The 20851-nt window shown below is 38.5% G+C and overlaps 1 protein-coding gene across 1 annotated transcript; it reads right to left on the reverse strand.

Moving 5' to 3' along the window:
- Window positions 1-1122: 1122 nt before the first annotated feature.
- NSUN7 (NOP2/Sun domain family, member 7) lies at window positions 1123-16451 on the reverse strand. The gene is made up of 11 exons (XM_009876244.1): window positions 16160-16451; window positions 15736-15794; window positions 14272-14396; window positions 11591-11743; window positions 10197-10380; window positions 8408-8618; window positions 7631-7774; window positions 6817-6918; window positions 6254-6368; window positions 3333-3450; window positions 1123-1731 (listed from the first exon to the last, which is right to left on the reverse strand). The coding sequence occupies exons 1-11, from the start codon at window positions 16398-16400 to the stop codon at window positions 1123-1125; spliced, it is 2061 nt and encodes a 686-aa protein (XP_009874546.1). The 5' UTR covers window positions 16401-16451.
- Between the last annotated feature and the right edge of the window lie 4400 nt (window positions 16452-20851).

Here is a 20851-nt window from a genome sequence, read left to right on the forward strand (position 1 = left end):
CCCACAGGTGTATATCTATCCTTACAAGTCTGTTCAGAAACAAGAACAGAGTTCATCCTTTTGCTGGAACAGGTAAGGAACAAAAGCTACTCACAGGGCAGCAGGTGAGTGGTGCCTTTGAACAGGATAGCTGATTCAGATTAAAATGCTAAAAGAAATTTTTACTTAATCAGTGAAGCTATGGTATTTATCTGATGAACAAGTACCAGCTGGTGTAGTATCAGTCACATCCTTTCTTCTAAAAGTAGTGCTGGTCCGGCTACATCGACTGGTGTGCGCAAGGAAAAAAAAAAATAAATAGAGATGTTAAAACATTTTCACTGGACAAGTCTAAATCCACACCCACAGGTCAAATAGGTTAAGATTCCATACCATACAGCTGCTGCTACTGGCAACACTCTTGCCAAGTATCTGAAATGATTGCCTAGAGGAAAATTTCTTTTCTGGGCCACAACTACCTTTGCTTTGCTGTCTTTGTGTAATTTCTACAACGCTTCTAATCTAAAAATATGAGTCTTAAGGTTCCTCTTACTGTCCCTCTGTCATTGTTTGCCATTTTTCTTCTTTATACTTCTATATAAGGCTGTGTGGTTAGCTCAGTTGGTTAGAGCGTGGTGCTCATAACACCAAGGTCGAGGGTTCAATCCCCGTTCAGTCCCCAAGTGTTGCCTGATCCGGTTGAGAGGCGTCCCTGCCCATGCCAGGGAGGTTGGATTAAATGATCTCTAAGGTCCCTTCCAGCCTAGGCCATTCTATGACACTGGTGATAGTGTCCATGTGTCAGAGTCTGAATGGCAGGTCACAGAAATGGCATCTAGAACTTGTAAAGAGAAACAGCCACTTAGAAAATGTAGCATCACTTCAAAAAAATCAATGTGAAATTGAGTATTCCTACAGATCCTGTACGTTTTTTGACTCCTCCGAACTATCAGCCTTATGCAGCTGCATTCCATTCCCTTTAAACTGTTTCAAAATTTTAAAATTACTAGTTTTAAAAGAATATGGGTACTTCTATACAACTATCCCACAACATACCTCTTTCCCACAGCAACATTACCCTGTGTACAGACATACTGAGAGTATGAATGAATATACACAGGAGTCTTTACCTTCTGTATAAAGTTAGGGCAAAGTCTGAAACTTCTTACGGCTGTGGCTGAGGATGGTGAAGTGTGGCTTGACCACTTTAGGCAGAGGTGGTGGAAGTATCCTGTCGCTTGAACCCTTTGCTCCAGTCCAGCCATGAAAGCACGGATGAGTTGATGTCCTGGGTTTGCTTCCTTGTGCAGTTTGGCCTGCTGGTACCACCGGAGGAAAAACAATTTCCACGGTCTTCAATACGAGCCTCTTGCGATCTGCGCGTGCCTTTCTAACAAGCGTCTGTCTTGGATGCTGCACCTTGCCCGTTGGTGACAAGAGGGATGTGTGCTTCAGCTCTTTAGGCAGAGCCGTGTCTGGATCGACAGATTTCTTCAGCTGAACGTACCTGTTTGGCTGGTTCACATTCTTTTGCTGTTTATCACCAACTGCTTTAGACACAGAAACCTCAGCTTTACGATGGTGAAGGAACTCTGCAGTCTTTGGCTTTATGCCACTAATATTACGTCTGTGTTGTGTTACTTTCTGCTTTTTCTTCTCTTGCTTCGATTTTCCCACAATGCCATCTAGTAGTCCTTTTGCTGCAGCACGAGTCAAAACATCTTTCACAGACACACCTTCAGAAGGATCTTCCTGAAAATTTCAAAGGAAACGACAACGAATCTAAGCCACAAGAGAGTTGCAAACTCAGTATTTTAAATCCCAGATTCCTCAGAATTTACTCCATGAAAAAACTATGCAGAAAGATTTAAGTCACATGCTAACCAAGCTATTTATTTAAGAAATTAAGTATGTGACTGTTGTGTAACCAAGTATCTGAGCATTTGCTCTTCAGAAACTTTGCCCTCTACAGGCCTGAGGAGGGGAAACTGAATTCCAGACTTTGTACTGAGTCCCACACTGACTTGCTCTGTAACCTATCTGTAATGACATGCATACACGTGAGTGTATCAGAAATAGTTCCTAAAATACAGAAATATTATCTATAGCATTGAACTTGAATAATTTTCATGATAATGAAAATCCTTGCTCATAATACATAAGCAAGGAACTCTCAAAACTAGATGAAGGAGAAACCAAGTCAACATCCAAATATGTTGAGCAGCAATGAGGAAGAAACTATTTGCAGCTAGCCAAGAAAAGGGTTTCTGTAAACCAGAAATTCCAGTTTGAATTATAAGTATATATTTTATGCTTTGTGGAAAATGTTCACTTCCAGAATTGCCTAAAAGTTGGCCAGAGGAGCAATTGCTTCTGTGCACTAGAATTTGACTACTCAACTACCTGAAAAAAAAGTGTTTCGTTGGAGGAAGACGATACAGTAGACAGATATACACAGTATGATTAACTAAAATTTATTAACTCGGGGAGCCACATTAAAAAATATTTGACATTGAAAAGAAAGAGGTCAATAATAGATAACTTGAAAGGCTTTTCATTTGCGATTCTCTTAGTTTTAATAAAATCTTCTCATTTCCCCCAAGACACAGGCTTTTTTCAAGCAGCGTAATTGCAGTATGACAGAAAGTGGTACAAATAACCAAATAAGATCTCATATCTTTAATTTTCAATGAAATTCTAATTAGCTCCCTCCCTTCATCTTTTATTGAAAGAAGTCATATTTTTCTCAGGCACAAGAGAAAAATGCTGATGCTGACAGATGCAAACCAGCCCTTTAAGGCCTTTCCTCAAGAACGGTGCCAAGATTTTTCCATCCACTCAGCAAAAGCCCCCTCGTCTTTCAGGCCTGATTTGCATATGCCTTAGTTTTAGAAGGAAACGTATTCATACCTATTTTATTAAAATTATAATGAATTCTTCATCTCTGTTCTGCCTGGACACCGGAAAACCTTGGTGCCACATACAGACATAACAAAAAATGTTCTGGAATAACACATTTCTCCCGAGTCTAAGCCAGCCATGTATTTCATTCCAAGGTGTGACAGCAATGATCTATTTCCTCTGGATGGTCCTGGCACCAACTTAGATCAAAAGACAGCTCTGATCACCAGCAGCTCCAGAACAAAAGGCACCTGGTGGGAAACCGTGCTCGTCATAAAATTCTACAAGTAGCACATTTCAACTGCTCACCTGTTCTTTGTTCTTAAGACAACTAAAGAACAGCCAGGATTTTCTATTATTTTTTAAAATGTTCCATTTCATATATTCTTTTGTGGAAAGTGCCAATGTTCTTTTTTGCAAAGTGTTTTTAAATGGTAATTTTCTTAGCTTACCTCTCTTTGTAGAATAGCTAGAAAACAGCCACTGGAAAATTTTGATGGCTCCATTTTGAAAAAAAAATCAGTGGAGGCCTCTGAATTGGAGCAAATACAAAAGGCAGGAGGAATAAGCCTGCGAAAAATAAACAAACTACCAGAAAATAATATTTAAGGATATAAAAGGAAATAAACAAGGATATATTAAAAGTAACTTCCAAATTACATCCTTCCATTACGGTCTTGTAGGGTTGTATCTTCATTTTAAACAAATGCAATTCAAGAAAAACATGAGAATTCAGCATCTTAGAATTGTGGGGATTTTTTTCAATAATTCCCATATAATTTTTTTCTCAATAATTAAATGTATTAACCACCAGATTATAAATATGTATGAACATAATTAACATCTATGTTCTCTCTCAGGTCTGCTATTACTGGATTATCAAGTTGTCCATAAAGTTGGGGAATGCTCCGAAAGCACTAAGTGGTACACAGAAATTGCAGAGGTGTTGACTTGGAGTTATTAGGTATATGGACATAATAAATAATACATCTATCTAAGCTAAAAATCTTAGGTTAGAAAAATTCATCTATTTTTAACAACCAAGTGCTAGTTTGTTGTTTTGGTTTTTTTTTCAAATTGACAGTTTTTCAATGCATCAGTGAGGAAGGAAGAATTAGCCTTTTCTCAGGATCTCCCTCTATTCCAGTAACCCCTGGCTGTTATAAACAGGCCTCAAGGACTCGGCTTTTAATGCTGCTAAACTAGAACTAAGCTTTTCCAGAACAGAAAAACTGCTCTCAGAGCATCCTTATGCAATTCTTATCTTCTCTTTGCATCACTGAGGACTAAGATACAGCCCCTCCCCAGTGCTCCACTGAGCCTCTGGAGACAGAGCTTTATTCCAAGACAGCTACGGAGCAATGCACTCGATAGGTGTAAGCACTGCTGGCTGGCTAGGCCATTTTTAAGGGGAAGTCTGCAGAAATTAACTCAAATTTGACAGGCCAAAGGGAAATGCACAGCATATCCTCTGTACCCACCTGTTTACATGTACCCTTACATAAGGTAAAGCCTTTGCTATAAACTGTCATATCCTTAAGGTAAGGTCAGCTTAGGCAGTGGGGACACGTTTGAAATCCTCTGCACAGACCAGCTGTAGGACCTCAAACTCCAGCACAGCCGTATTTTGGTTCAACACCACTCCAACACTGCACAGTAATTCCAAAAGACGTAATACAGATAAGCACAATTGGTGTAAGAGTTTCTCAAAAGCCCTCAATTTTCTTGCAAAAGGACTTTTCTAATAAGTAGATCTGTGATGATCAGACAGATTGTTTTATCAGTAGAATTTGCATCTCAAAAGACACTACAACACATTACAGCTAGTAATTCTGCAACAGTTTTTCATTCCATCCCACGTTCTTTTCATCAGTTACCTAATTCCAAGGAAAGTGTACAAGGACTGTTGTTAAGTAGCACATGCATCTTAAACTGCCTGAGCTTTCATCTTAAACATAAACACGCTATATATTTTACTTATGGAGTTCTATTACTGCTCAGTTTATGCTGATTACCAGGAGCTTTATTGTAGCAAGAACTATGCACAGAAACATCCCAGATGTGTGCAGGACAGGGAAGGAGGAACTGATTCTGGAATCATCATTTATGAAGTTCAATCAGTCTTCTGTCACAAATTTGCTCAAGTCTGCAAAAACCCTGATGTAATTTTATTCTCCCTTTCTTACCATCTGAGATTGCCTTGTATTTGAAAGCACAAGTGTAATTTGGTGGCATGGCAAGTTTCATGATCTTTCTGCAAAACACTGAATAGATTTTGGCTTGGTGGGGGGGTTATTTAAGGGAGATTTTTTTTTTCTGAAGGAGTTAAAGCTCTGGGGAAAAAAATCTTTTTTAAAAATATAAATTCTATTCTATATAAAATGAATTTATGTATTACTTGTGCTTAGATAATTCAGGGACCCTTATGTTACAAGGGTCCTCCTATTTCTCCCCATAGCTACATAGAGGTCAAGACATGACAGATATCAGAGAATTTCAACTCACAAAGGAAAATACAGTATACAACAAGTCGGTATATGCTTTTGGACTAGCATAGCATCTTTGGCAAGACATACCATGACTTCATCCTATTTAACATAAATTTTCAAGCAGGCTACTCTTTTGTATCAGTGATTTGCAAGAAAGATGCATTTTGTTGTACTGTACCTTAACATTACACGTAACATGCCTCTTAAAATTCTTTGGATGGGCCACAGTTAACACTTACCATTTTAGTCACACAAAATTTAAATACACTGAATGATATGTTGAACACAGCACATTTCCCCACAATGGCCAAGTCATTAACATCTTCTAAGATAATACCTCAAAAATACAGTATCACTCTCTGGTGCTTTTGCTTATGCTCTTTTCACATATATTAGTTATGATGGCACCAGATGTTCTCTTACTGTCCCTCCCTAGAAGGAAGTCATTCATCAGAATAAAGGGATGAGCAATCCTACAGCAGAAGTTCTTACGCTTCTTTAGTATTCACACATTTTAAGACTTGGATTCTTTTTCCTTTGAAACTGTTTGTTCTGGGTGAGAAGCTGAGAGCATGCTAGCAAGTTCCCTCACTTCTAGTTTGCATTTTATCTACTGATAGCATGAAAGCAGTAGCTCTGTCAGCAGATGTTATTTCCAACCTGTGATGCTTTCCTCCTGTCTTTAGTTCAAATGGGAACAAATGTGAACATGAGAGTCAAGTGGATGCTACTTAGTACTTTAACATCAAAAGGAATGGAATGAGAGGCAGCAAAAACGATTTTAAATGTTAATCTAATGCAGGATGTAGATCAGTCTAAATTGTAAGTTATACTTAATTAAGTTACACTTAGTTTTTACATAGACAAAACTATTCATTCCATACCTATATGGTTGTACTTTATTTCCTTCCACTTCAGATTTCAGTGCTTTTTTCACTACTAGTTCATTTTCTTCTGGGTAAAGTGAACAAGTGCAGTAAACAATAGATTGTACTTTAACTACAAAACAAACAAAATTTCTCTACTGTTAAATTGTTCATATACACAGTAATTTAGCAAGGATTGAAACAATCATAAAAATTATGCTTGGATATCATTTTTACCAATAGAATATATCTTCCTATATACAGTAAAATTCAATCTCTAGTGTGTTTTAATAATTTTTTTCAAATACTTGCACATTTCAGCAGAAATTCAGGGCTTCTTGACATTTTCAAAGGTGAGTATGACTAAGCTGTCTCTCTATACAATGCTGAAGATTATCTTATTAATGGCTGGTGAATACTAGGACACAGCTACTACACCTTTAAACTAGAGGAGATCATAATTTAAGGGTTTGGTTACAGACATACTGCTAACTAATAGAGTAATCAGTGTATTTTTACATATATAAAAACTGCTGATAGTATAGGGCCTTCCCAAAAATCCAAGAGCTAGCCACACTTACACTTCATTGCGTGCATCAACTCATTAAGCTGCCGCTCAGCAAGAACACGGAGTTTATCCTCAGATACTGATCCTTGGAGAAAGTCCTTCAGCAATCCTGCATCTAAATGCAGAGTGTTGTATATTTATTAATGCAACTTGTGTTAGTGTCTTAAAAAGCACCTGTTTGCAGAAAATACTTTGGTAGCAGACCTGATTGCTACTAGTGTAGTGAGAAATTAGGTTTTATGAATTACAATGAATGCCTAAATGATTCTTCTTTACCTGTAATCACTACTGCCTCTTATTTGTTTCTAATTAATGAAAATTGTACACTAAGTAGACTCACACAATCAATAAAGGAATGTAATCAAGGGAAAATTATATACACTCATTGGTATTTTGAAATAAATTTTCTACCTATAGACTTTTTACTGTAAAAGAAACACTATATACACTCTGCTCCCCAGAATAACCCTCAAACTTCGTACTACTGACTTGAGATTGCCTTTACAAAACATTCTCAATCCATCTAGAAAGATTTTCTTTTCTTGTTGAGAACCCTAAGCTAGGCCAAATACATTTTTGCTTACTTTGTGTGGAAAAATCATCTGTATAGTTTATTTATTCTCTGTTGTACTTCCATAGTAGCCTGCACATAGATTACAAATACAGAATTATGCAACTTATTTAATATATATGTTTTATAGTAGTTAAAAATCTAAAAGGAACTGTATTTTATACAATGGTACCATTTCCTGAGGCAGCTACGATGTCCACAGACCATAGTACTTGAACACTGTTTTCACCAGAAAGCTACTGTTATCAAAAGTTACCTTTATGTTCATTTAAAATGAAGTCTACTGGATTGCCAACACCCAGCGCAGAGCATCGCGGTAGCATCAAAATAACTTTTGCCATTTGAAGTCTCGGGTCTGTTGGTTCAATCTCAGTAAAGTCTTCATGCAACAACCGAATATCTGGAAAAAAAGGGGAAAACTCAACAGTTCTACATACAGACAAGCTTGTCTGATTTTTAACATGATAAAGGTGAAGAGGCTGTGTTGTCACACTGACTTCCACTGAGCTAGAGCCTGCTGGACCCAGGTCCTCCAAAGTATGACCCACTGATTTCAGACAGATTGAAGGACTAGACCTCAGCATCTCCCACTGAAAAGTCTGCTCACGGGGTTCCAGCACCCTGTTGTACTCTCTTCTGATTGTGTCCTCTGGGTAAACTGGACAAGCACATGTTTCGGATTAATGCTCTCAGAAACAGGTGAAAATCAGACTGAAAGCAACAGCCAAGATACCACATAAATGGACCCAAACGGTCCCAGCAACAGTAACCACCACACAGGAATTGTGTAGATGGAAAAACTTCACCCTGATATTTCAGGCCCCTGCATCGCTGACAGTTAATCTGCAACCTCTGGCTAACTTGACTGTAGCTGAAGAGTTGTCAGTTCACGTTGTAGCAAAAAAGTAAGTTGTTACTGCCCTGCCCAAATCGTCAAACGAGAGATCTTTGAATCCTCATAGAAGTACGTCGTCTTTACGGAGATCCCAAACATCTACAATACTTTATGCAGACCAACAGTTTCAACACCTACTTTTACATCCCATGTGATCGAACAAGTTCCTCAGTTCAGCTGCTTTATCTGAAGTTTTGACGCCACAAACAAAAACACTGCACCTCTTGTGAACTGTCAGCGCAGACATATGGGCAATGGTCAGATGGGAACCTGCGTGAGCCACTATAATGTCCTCGTCCCCATTCAGCAGTGCCTGTGCAGAGTGTACAGCGAGGCTGCGAGACTTATCCTAGAAAATAATGATCCAAAATGAAATCTGATCAACCGACTGGTTTCTGTGAGTGCCGACCTTCCTCTTCAAATAAGGAAAGTATGTCAGTTTTCATGACAAACTAGAAAAAAGGGAGGAGAAAACCAAATCATGGGTAGCTGCTGATACAAGTACAAACCCAAGCATCTCAAGTTAAACTCATAAAACTTAAATACTTTAATTCTAACTCATAAGAAAGCATAATATCTGTAGATAGAAAGAAATGTCAAGTGCGTATCATCTCCATTTGGAGGAACTCTTAGTGACAGCCAGTTCCAGAAAAGGCAAGTTTGGGCCACAATATGCAAAATTCATCCTCAGAGGCAGCTTAATAGAGAAATGCAGAACCATTCACACAGCCTCTGAAAATAACTAGGAAAAATGAAGTTCTTACATATCAAGAACTAAGATGTTGCTGAAATTTGAACACTGAGGCAGATCTGAATGCAGAAAATCCATTTACAGGAGTAAATGATCTCATACTACAGACACTGAAAAGAGAGATATATTGGACATAACCTCCATCAAATTACTTAAAAAGGCAAAGAAACAGACCACAGGGGCCAAGTTTTGCACCAAATCTGGCAAATGCTGGTGTAAAGAAAAAATAAAAACAAAAAAACCAACAACAAACAAAAAGCTAAATCTTTACATTTGCATTAATGTTGATGTATCTACTTACGCTATTCAAGTACGACCCTACCCCACCACACAGAGATGGAGTTTTTGAGAGTTCTGTTTCCTAACTTTGAATATTATTAGACAGTAACAGAATTTGTTCTGGTGACCTATGGGGCTGTCATGTGTAGTTCTTTTCTGTAAGTCTTCTATTCAAAATATACACATTGAAATGAGATACTCAGAATTACTATGTAAGTTGGGTAATAAATTTTCCAGCTAAAATTTTCAGAAAATGCTAATCATAAAGTGAAAGTATCCTGTGAAACATTTCTGATAAGCACTCAAGAAGCATCAGACACTTTACACAGCTTGTGGTTGGGTGTTGCTGCAGGGTTACTCCAAACCACCAGTCTGCAACTGGAACCTCCAACCAATCTTGCCTGGAGAGGCAAGAGATTAACGGTGGCAAGTCAAGAAAAAGACCAGTGGGGCTTATGGAGAGTTAGGAAATACACTGCACAAAATACAAAAAAGCATCGTCATTCCATCACAAATATGCAGTTGAGAAGGAAGAGATGTTATAATATTAGCATACCTTTATCTGATAACAGGGTAAAGCACATAGTTATGTAGAAACTTTCCTCACATTTTCAGAAATGGGACTGCCTCTTAGATCAATTTTCATGTTTATTTCAACAGTTTTAAAATTAATTTTAAAACATTTACTAATATAATTGTAGCTCTCGATTATAAGCATTAACATTTGGATGAAAAGCCAATCTGTTTCTAACCTTCTGATTATTAGAAATGTCAAAGAAACCTCTGAGAGTATGTTGCTGCCTGACTTACTATAGTAGGACAAGCACACAATACCTGACCTCATTCTAACACATTGTTTTAGTTTGCAGATATTATTCAAGGGTGACATCAGCTTACCTGCAGTAAGAGTTTGCAGTCTGCAAAAAGATCTAAATGAAGCAGTTCTTCTTTAAGAGAGGAAGGGAAAACCACTACATCATGGCAATGTTGGTCCATACAGTACGTGTAACCGTCCAAGCACGACACAGATTCAACTCTTGTGAATCCCTTCTCCTTCAAATCTATGAAAACATCTTGAAGGCTGTTAACATAAAACTCAGACCATTAAATACATAATTAAGAAATATAGTTTGCATTGATTATATGGATTTTTGCCTTTTTTTACTGTGAGTATATATACATATATATATGTATATATACGAATGCAATACTGCCTAGTGCAGGAAGGGAATTCACTCTATTTTAGGTATGTAAGTTCTGGTTTGAAACAATTAAGTCTTTAAGTCTGATAAAATAGATTAAGAAAGAGGGATGTGTCTCCACAGAAGGATTCAGAGCATCAAAACACAAACATTTGTGTGCTCAGGAGACACTGTAGTAAATTTACTGCTGCAACAGTTTAGTCTTTTCAATTGCTTTCAATCTAGCCCAGCTTGCCAATTAAAGGCTGATAACTGAAATAATCCTTGTGTAAATGTAGCGAAGGCAGAAATGCTGACATTTCCAATTCAAATATCAAAACGATTTAAAGGTATATGCTATACAGCAAGCCTTGTTTGTTAAAATGCAGTTTCAGACAGGGCCATAAGCTTATACAATACATTAAACATAGGATCAACACAGCAGCCTTTAGTTCAGTCTTGCTCAAGGGTTGCAAAATCCCCACCAGAGTAAGATACCTTCTCTGTCTTGAAGAGTCTATAACCTAAGCACAGAACAGTGGTCCAAGACAAGACTATGCAAACAAAATTCCTGAAAACATAATAAAATGTCTAACAAAACAGATAACAGGATAACCTGGTATGGTTCACGTATCAGTTAGTACAGAACTGGTAACACCACTGCTACATATATAGCAGCCCACTGAATATATGTGTGTTTTTATTTCAGGTTTACACTATCCTTACAGAATACACACCAGTAGTAAGTATTATGTCTGTCTTAACTCCTTTGCCAATGTTATGGCTTACAGGAATACACTCAACTTTAAAGAATTTTTCTCTATTTTTTGTGAGAATTAATTATCCCATAGGGTTTTTTCAAAATTTGTTTCCTCGTTTATTTGGTGAAAGATCAACATAAGCAACAGAATAGTAAGAAAAACTGTTTCACAGCTTTGTTACAGTTTAGGAATGCCACTACTGCAGTATATAAAACTACAACCAAACATAACTGGACTAAGAAGAATTTATTATAAGGATTTTAAATTACTGGTACTAGTATAACCTGAAAATTCTAAAACGCTTCGAATGTAAAAATATCAGTATTAGATGATACTTTAAAGACCTTACCCAATTTTACATGTGTTTATCCAAACATATAAAGGTAAAGAAGGAGCATTTTGTTCCTGCTTCCGTACAGTTTCTGGCAGAAAGTACTCAATTGAAATAGCATCGTTTTTGATGCGACATCTTGCTAGTGCAGCTGCTAATTTGGTCCTAAAACTACAAAAGCATAGTCACACGTTCAGTAAATTTTAGAAATGTTTATGTCAGCTATTAACATGCCATCTTTCTATTACAATACTATCTTGCTCACAAACCAAAACCAAACAGGAGGCCTCATTCTGAGTGCTGTTCCATAAAATACACAGTTATATGGCATTTTCTACCCCAAACAATGGTAGGTGCAAGATCATAGTACCTAGCTGACACTATTTTACTTAAATGCACAAGGGACTGGAATTATGACAGATGACTCCCAAATGTACCCATTTTCTCGGAAAGCTTAAAAAAAAAAGTTTTGGAATTGCAATCTGTGGAATACAATCATCAGATTTTTTTTCGTATGTTTGAAGAGATAAATACATGTAGGTGCAGGATGAGCATTTGAAGAAAGTTGCCCTCTATATGTGTACATAAACAACACAAGTATGATGGCAACGAGGAGCTGGTTTTATTATTAGGTGAAAAATGCCAGAGGAAGTATTCCCAGACTTTTCCTCCACAGGCTTTATGCATAATCGTGATACACAATACTTCAAAGCAAATAAAAATTGCTGGTGAGTTACTTCAGGTGCCAAGGTATATTACTTACTGCACTCCAGGAATAGCATGCACTTAAAATATTCATTACCTTTCTGGGCTATTCTAAATCCAGCAGCAGCACAATTTTGGCCAACAAATGCCTGCTGAGTTCATCAACAGACTGATGAAAGAAGTACTTGAACACTATTTAAAATGTTTCTTTTACTTATCCTCTTTTCTTTATTGTTCTTATTACTTGAAATAATAAATATTTAACAAACTTCCATAATAGAAGTGTTGCTAAATAAAAGGATGTTATTCCATTCCATGACCTCTTGACTCTATTACATTCATATTTATGAATGTTTACTGAGTATTTAATTTCTCTTCTAAAATTGCACAAAAAATAAATTTTCAACAGTTCCAAAACAAGACACCTTTTTCTAGCAAAATAACCTACATTATGAAGATGGTTTGTTAGCTGTATTTTTCTTAACTATAGGAACACAAAAACTTTCCCTTCATACTAGGTTCTCACTAAAAATAAAGCTTACAAAATTAGAAGCTGAAAAACATCCTCAATATTGACAATTACTAAAAAAAAAGGCACTGGCTATATAAATCTGTATTTCTGCTAATATGTATCAAAGCCCACCTATAAGAAGGGCCAGAAGGAAGATCTGGGGAACTACAGGCCTGTCAGTCTGTCCTCGGTGCCCAGGAAGGTCATGGAGCAGGACAACCAGATCAGGCCTAGGAGCACCGGTTCATGAAGGGTAGGTCCTGCTTGACCAATGTGATCGTTTTCTCTGAGCAGGTGACCCACTTAGTGGATGAGGGAAAGGCTGTGGGTGTTGTCTACCTGGACTTTAGTAAAATTTTTTACACCATTTCCCACAGCATTCTCCTGAAGAAACTGGCTGCTCAGGGCTTGGAGGGATGTACTCTTTTTCTGGGTAAAAAAAAAACTGTCTGGAAGGCCAGGCCCAAAGAGTTGTGGTAGATGGATTTAAATCCAGTTGGCAGTCGGTCACAAGCAATGTTTCCCAGGGCTCAGTGTTGGGGCCAGTTCTCTTTAATATCTTCATCAGTTATCTGGATGAGGAGACTGAGTGCACCCTCGGCAGGTTTGCAGGTGCCACAAAGCTGGGAGGGAGGATCGATCTGCTGAAGGGCAGGAAGGCTCTACAGAGGGACCTGGACAGGCTGGAGTGATGGACTGAGGACAACTGTACAAGGTTCAGCAAGGCCAAGTTCCAGCTCCTGCAGTTGGGTCACAACAACCCCAGGCAGTGCCACAGGCTTGGGGAAGAGTGGCTGGAAAGGTGCCTTGCAGAGAAGGATCTGGGGTGCTGGTGGACAGCCGGTTGAACATGGGCCAGTGTGTGCCCAGGTGCCAGAGGAGGCCAACAGCATCCTGGCCTGGATCAGAAATGGTGTGGCCAGCAGGACCAGGGACTGTGCCCCTGTACCATGTTCAGTTTGGGGCACCTCACTAGAAGAAAGACACTGAGCTGCTGGAACATGTCCAAAAGAAGAGAAACGCAGCTGGTGAAGGGTCTAGAGAAAAAAGCCTTATGAGGAGCAGATGAAGGAACTGGGGCTGTTTAGCCTGGAGAAAAGGAGGCTGAGGGAAAAACTCATTGCTCTCTACAACTATCTGAAAGGATGTTGTAGAAGGTGGGGATCGGTTTCTTCTCCCATGTAACAAGCAATAGGACAAGAGGAAATGGGCTCAAGTTGCACCAGGGAAGGTTTATATTGGATATTAAGAAATATGTCGTCACTGAAGAGGTTGTTAAGCATTTCACTAGGCTGCCCAGGGAAGTGGTTGAGTCGCCATCTCTGGAGGTATTTAAAAGACGTGTAGATGAGGTGCTTAGGGATACCATTTAGTGGTGGACTTGGCAGCGTTAGGTTAAAGGTCTGACTTAATGACCTTAAAAGCGATTCTATGATTCCAAAACGATTCTACAATTCTAAAAAAAAGTTCTTAGCTTGTATACCTGTATAAGTAACGCTCTATTTTCCGAACTACAGGTTCTTCTTCATCAAATATCTCTCGTGCTTCAAACTTTCGGTCTTGTAGGTCATAAAGCATCACAAGCAGCAAGCTGGTTAATTCATCTGGCTGCAACAGAAAGCAACTGTATAGAGAAACTGACACAAAGCATGCTTTACTTCTGCAAAAAGATCCATATCAAACAGCAGTCTCCCATGTTAGAGGCATTAAAAACTCCAATGAAAATCTTATTTCTAAGAATATGAAAGTAATTCCTCATGGAGAATTACTAAAACACTAAAGATTTTTTTAAGAACTCAAACATACAACTTAAAAGTTATGTAGCTTATCAAAAAAATATTCCCCATACACACTGTATCTTAACAACCTTTAATGCTATCAGAATTTAAACTTTGCAATTTTCTCTTCTAGTTCCTTGAATAGCTAAGCTAACAAAAACTTCTTATCTACCAATTTGTCTCTTGTGGGACTCTTTGGTATATAACAACCAATAAGCTCAGTATATAATAACCACTCCGCACTTGGGCAACTTGTGAAATCTCCTTCCCTTGTCTAAATGTTTAAACCAGGGAGCATCTCCTTCCTAGGGATAGTAATTAGCAGCACCTGAGTTATTCTTGTCCACCTCTTCATAACATTCCTACAGTTCTTATGCCTTTGAAAATGCTTACCTTCTCACAAATATGACTGAAATGAGTTAGAAAACTCGAGTTATTAGGGAAACACTACCAAAGCCAAAAGGTTCACATGTAAGTCTTACCTCCTTACAAAAACAAGCCAGAAATCAAATTTGCTAGATCACATCAATCTCCACAAATAACATCAGTTCAAATTCAGCTTCTCATTTTCAAAGGCATCAAAGACTAAGCTGGAAGGAACAGCAGATTACTCTGCCACCTCTAGATGTTATTTTTATTCTCACATTGAGAGTAAACTGGACCAAATTTTGCCAGTGTAAGGACAGTATTTGTATACAATAGTTTGTCCAGGGCATGAAACACGGGTTCAATGCATTGTTTTGCCTGATGGGGTACACTTCACAACTCTGAGAGACAGAAGGAAACATGATTTTTTTTCCCCCCTCCCTCACAAGGGGACACAGCTGGGAAGGAAAGAACATGGAAATGGACTGGTTCATGGACAACACCACTGAGCAAGCATTATGCTGCAGTAAGCATTACAGTTCACTCTCCTACCTTCTTTCTTTGAAGGTTTTCATTCCCAGCAGTAACATGCAACAGGAATCTCACAAACAACATATCTACTACCTTGGAGATTGATGCTTTAGACAACTATCTAAACAGGACAAGAGTATTTCAGTCTTGGGCTACCATATACTTCAAAACAACAAATGTTTTAAAGAATGTTGTAGAATCCTCAGAAAATAATCTGATTACAACAACTCAGAAAATATAAAAGTTATGTCCTCACGAAAATGTTCACTTACTATTGACAGGCATGGATATGCACAACTATCTAATAATATTTCTTCAAGAAGATCTTGATCTGAAAAAAAAAAAGACAAGTTATGCAATGAAATTGACAAGATTCTCTGGAAGAAAAGGGAAAACTTATAAATCATTAAAGAAAAAGCTGAAAGTTTAAACATCATGAAGATTAAGGGCAAATTTGATCACAGACAGTAGCAATTCTAAAATATAATTCCTTTACATGAAAAACAATTCAAAAGTTTGATTTCACAAAATGCTAATAACACTTAAATTTCCTTCAGTATTAGAGGGATGAGTAGTCTAGCAGTAACGTGCAGTTTCACAAAGAATTTCCCAAATGTCTGCTGTCAGGCAGAAACAAAGGACTTTGTTCTTCCATATTTTCTCTGCTGGCAATTCTTGGGAAAGTCCTGTACTTACATTTTAGAGCACTGAAGGCCAGTTCATAAGATACACGCTGAGAATACTCATCTTTAAGAGTCCGCATGGGAGATCCTGAGTCATCACCATATCGCACCAATATTCTATCCTTGGGCTTTTCAGTACGAATGCCTTGGAAAATCTTAGCTGCGTTTATGTACACGGGGTCGGGATAGCCATTCTTCCCAATCACAGTCATTGTTCTTTTTTCAGCAGGTCCTTTGTCATCTGAAATTTTCATTTCACTCAAGTCTGAAGTATCATTTATAGCATCCTCATGTAAAGACGTGTTATTTTTCATTTCACTCAAGTCTGAAGTATCATTTATAACATCCTCATGTAAAGACAAGTTACTTTTAGAACCTGGCATTTTCCCAGTTGCTGACTCCGTAAGTGCAAGTCACAATCCTGCTGCTCTGCAAAAAACAAAGTTTGTATTGAATTATAATTTTTTCTTTCACTAGAATACACTTTTCCCTTAATTTTCAGGTTTTTAATAGAATTTATTTCCTTTTTTAGGCTCTAATTCTGCAAAGACGTATGCACATATATCACCTATACTTCTACATGTCTATCATCTTACATGTAGTAGAGAATTATTTGTAATAGTTTCTTAACTTACTTATTTTCATGAAAGCCGATAAAAAGACTGGTTACTTGTTTCAAAAAGGCCAGTGCTTTACAATAAATGATCCTAAATAGACTATATGCAGAGATTTGATCCTCTGTGTCTAGTAAGAAGCATTGCTGTTGCAGACAAGCTAGTATCTCTTACTAGGAAATCTTCTTTAACAAAAAAGACTACAGATATTTCAAAGCAGACATCATGTCTTCCAAAGAACCATCTTGAAAAGAGTTGCAATAAATTTCACACGCTTGTCCACTAAATTGCATATCTCTTCCTAAAAATGGGTAACAGAGATCACCCAAGTGTTAATTTATTTAACGTATTACCTAAACAGCACACTTTTAAATGCAGGAAACCCATTCAGAGAGTCTAGGCATGGATCAACTGCTGACAAATAGTTCTGGATATTTTAAAATTAACATCACAAAATAGCAGAATTTGTTCTTTTTGCTCGCCTAAAAATCCAAAAGCAAGGTGATACTCCAAACAAACAGAAAGGATCTTCTCCTTTGCTATATAATTCAGTTCAGTACAACTCTCAAGCTTTTTTCCTGTGCGCTCCCACCTTCCTCAGGATCTATTACAAACCTCTTCTCTCTGGCTCTGACACATTTGCTCAGCGCTCTTTTATCCTCTCCCTTTTCCTGCCCCCACCACACAAAATCTATTGGAGAAGGAGGAAGGCAGCACGCAGGGTTGGAGGGGAAAAGACGAACACAAGCTGCTACTTCACCACCTGACAGCCTCATGTTGAGTCAGCAGTCTCTTGTTCAAACTCCCTTTCCCAAACACGGGTGATGCTCAGCCCACTCCTCCCCTCTTCAAGACTGGCACAAGTCAGTGTCCACTCAGCCCAGCATGCTCCAGACAACCAGCCAGTATGGCTTCCTGAATTCTGGTGGCTCATGTGGAGGAGGCCACATCTCATTGTCCTTTCCCAGGTTTGCTCCCCAAAACTGAGGCCTGCTGACTCTACAGAAACAACTTCTGCTGTCTCTTTACAGAGGTCCTGGGCCTTGGACAAACAGTCTCCTCTGGTCAGAGTTAAACTCCAACATCCCTAGTGTTAGAGGAAGCACCAGTGGATCCAAGGAGCAAACATAAATTCAGGAAGTCATATTGAAACAGGACAAGCAGTGCTATCAAAAGAAAGGACTACTCTTCATTAGAATAAAATACCAGATTATCTAAAACAAATTTCTGCTTAGAAAGGGGAAAAAAAAAAAAGGCTTTCAGGATCTTTTACACTAATTTAACCAGAAGACACGTATATGACTTCACAGAAATGAGGACAGCATCTAACAGGAACCTGGAGCTCAAAGCCCTTCTCCAGTTGAACACAAAATATTCCTCTTCAGAATACGTAGCAAGTGGACAAACGTCTGTGGTGTCAGGACTTTCAAGACTTGCAGGGTTCCTGATCACTGTTTCTGACTTCTTTGCCAAAGCCATTTTTGCTCTCCCAGAAGACACACTGCTATGAAGATGATGTGACAAATACACTTTCCCAAAAGACAAATGTCATCTCAATAAAGATGAGATGACAGTGGTTTGCTCTCTGCAGACACACTGTCTGGTTGCAACACTGTAAATCGCAGGTTGAATTATTGAGGCCTGTGCCAAGCAGAGAACATCAAGCTTGATTAATAGGAAGCTCAGTTGGGAAGAACTAGAGAAAGACGCTGCCTTTGTCTATAGAAAAAATGAGCTGAACCTCAAGCAGATTACTCAGCTGAGGGGGAAAACATAACCCTCAAAGTTCCAAGGAGGCCATCATTCTCCTAAAGAGGAGGACAGCCTTTAAAATTCAGAAAGATTTTTTTCCATTGTTTTTTAAGTAAATCTTCAAATGAAACATGAATTCGTTGTGTTAGGGTGTCACTGAAGAGAAATGTATGGAAAAAAAATTATAAAATCAGTTTATAACACTCCTGAGTCCTACAAACACTAAATCAATCTGATTTGGACCCAAATCTAGCATCTCTCCATGCAGTCTTAGCCCACTGATTCAATGTTAAAAATTCATAGATATTCTAGTGATCTGGCTGACTAGGGGTTACAACTGCCTCATCTAGAAAGCAGAAACTTGCTGTTGCAATAAGGTTTCCAAGTTCTTGCCAATACACTTCCACACTGTTTTCTTTAAACTTGATCAGATTTGCAAATTAGAGTAGCAACACAGTATGTAGAGGAAGGGAACTTAAAGACTCCTGTGACTAAAATTTAATGGACAGTTACCAGGCAGCTGTTCTCCGACACCCAGAGTTTATTTTGTAAACAGCAAGGATCTATCTCACAACAATATTTGTTGTGAAAGCACAGAAAACAGACAAGAAAATACCTCCCCATTTATGGTATCAAGTCATAATCCACTCAACTGTTGATAACCATCAGGACAACTGGCTGTTAGCACAACAGTTCAACCAGCAGCAATCTCTCTTCTGAAAACACCCGTATTATGAATGCAGATAGATTTCCCTACCACAAATTAGTGTTAGCCATGTAATAACAATGGCAATAGAGATAAGAAGATTGTAGGTTCGAAATAGGAGAGTGGGTACTAGAGAGGAGGATGGGGAACTAAAACAGGCTATATTGTTTTACAGCCAGGCAGTGCAAGGTAGGAGGCCTGGAGGTGTTCACAACGCTTTTTCCCATCTTTTTCCAAAGACTGAGCAGGACTCTCAGCTGCTCTGGCAAGCTCTGTATTTGAAGCACTCAACATGTCTAAGAATAAGCCCACAGGAAAGACACTGGAAGATCACCTGAAGAGAACACGGGTGAGAGAAAGCAAAGACTTTATGCTCACACTCTGGGGAAGCCTTTGAACAAGACCTTTGAGGTAATGCTTTTCTCAGTCCCTAAACCAACTGGGGGAAAAGTTACACAACAGGTATCTGTCAGGTAGAATCACTGGAAGCCCACCAAATAGAACTGTATCAAGATCAGCAAGTTTAAATACATAAAAAAAGCAAGAATCATTGCTTCTCAATACCACAGATACACTACCTACCCATTTAGCCAGTATGCTTGCCAGTGGAATTGAAGAAAAATTGGATTAATTTGTTTGAATATTCCTATTTTCAAGTGAAGCTACCCATAGACCACATGGCTTTGCAAAAAGCACTAAACAAATGGAGTATTTGTGGCACACAATATAGATCTATGTGAATAGCAAATAAAAAATATTTCCACTTTACATATAACTTCACTTGAAATAGCAGTTAACTAGTGTATCATAAACACTCAGCTTGAAGGATGCCTCCAGGTTGGACACAATGAACTCAAGTGAACAGAATTACAAGACTTATGCACTAGACGGCATAGTAAAGAATTTCCACACACACTCTCTAAAGTCACTAATTCCTCTGTTTATACACCAATACATGTATTTTTCCATTTTTTCAGTTATCACCTTTTTTCAGTAACCTCTAACATTACACAATTCAGCAAAAAGAGAAAACAACAAGCAGCTACAGAGCATTTGTGTTGTATCAAGTACAGCAGGCAGCCTGGCCACCCAGTACTAACTCGCAATAACAGGAATTAGCGAAAAGTGGTTCTGTGAGCATGGACACAGTTCCTCGTTCAGCAACAAACAGTAAATCCTCGACAGCCATACACTGTCTGTTTTGTCTTACTGATTTTATGTGTATAACATGACCATACCTGCTTTCTAACGTCAAGCGTGACTGTGTGATACAGAGCTTCAATGGATCATAAAACTTAAATTGACCCCAGCTTCAGTCAACTAAGCCGGAGGAAAGAAAAAGTCAGGAAAGAACATCCCCCACGAAACCATTCCCCAGCTCCACTTCATTCTGAGAAACGGTCCGTGTCAACTCAGAGTACTCATGCGGGAAAAAAAGATATCTTTGTGTACGGATTTCTTGAAACAGTGGCCTGAAAGGCCTTGAAAAACAACCAATCCCTCCCCAAAACCCAGGCAGGTGGGCACGGTGAAGCTTCGTAAACCCTCTCCCCTCAGCAGCAACCCAAGGGTCCGTGGGTTTTGCCCCCTGACGGGATTCCTCCCGCTGGGGTATCCCTGCTGACGGCGCTGC

Source organism: Apaloderma vittatum, unplaced genomic scaffold (assembly GCF_000703405.1).
Source record: "Apaloderma vittatum isolate BGI_N311 unplaced genomic scaffold, ASM70340v1 scaffold2369, whole genome shotgun sequence".
NCBI classification, from domain to species: domain Eukaryota; kingdom Metazoa; phylum Chordata; class Aves; order Trogoniformes; family Trogonidae; genus Apaloderma; species Apaloderma vittatum.

Excerpts from the sequence above, each read along its gene's own strand:
- NSUN7 (XM_009876244.1), bottom strand. The coding sequence starts at position 16,400 with ATGAAAATTTCAGATGACAAAGGACCTGCTGAAAAAAGAACAATGACT. Across the intron at positions 10,381-11,590 it reads ATAAACACATGTAAAATTGG|CCTTCAAGATGTTTTCATAG; the intron begins GTAAGGTCTTTA and ends TTATGTTAACAG. Across the intron at positions 6,919-7,630 it reads CATTTTAAATGAACATAAAG|ATGCAGGATTGCTGAAGGAC; the intron begins GTAACTTTTGAT and ends CTCTGCATTTAG.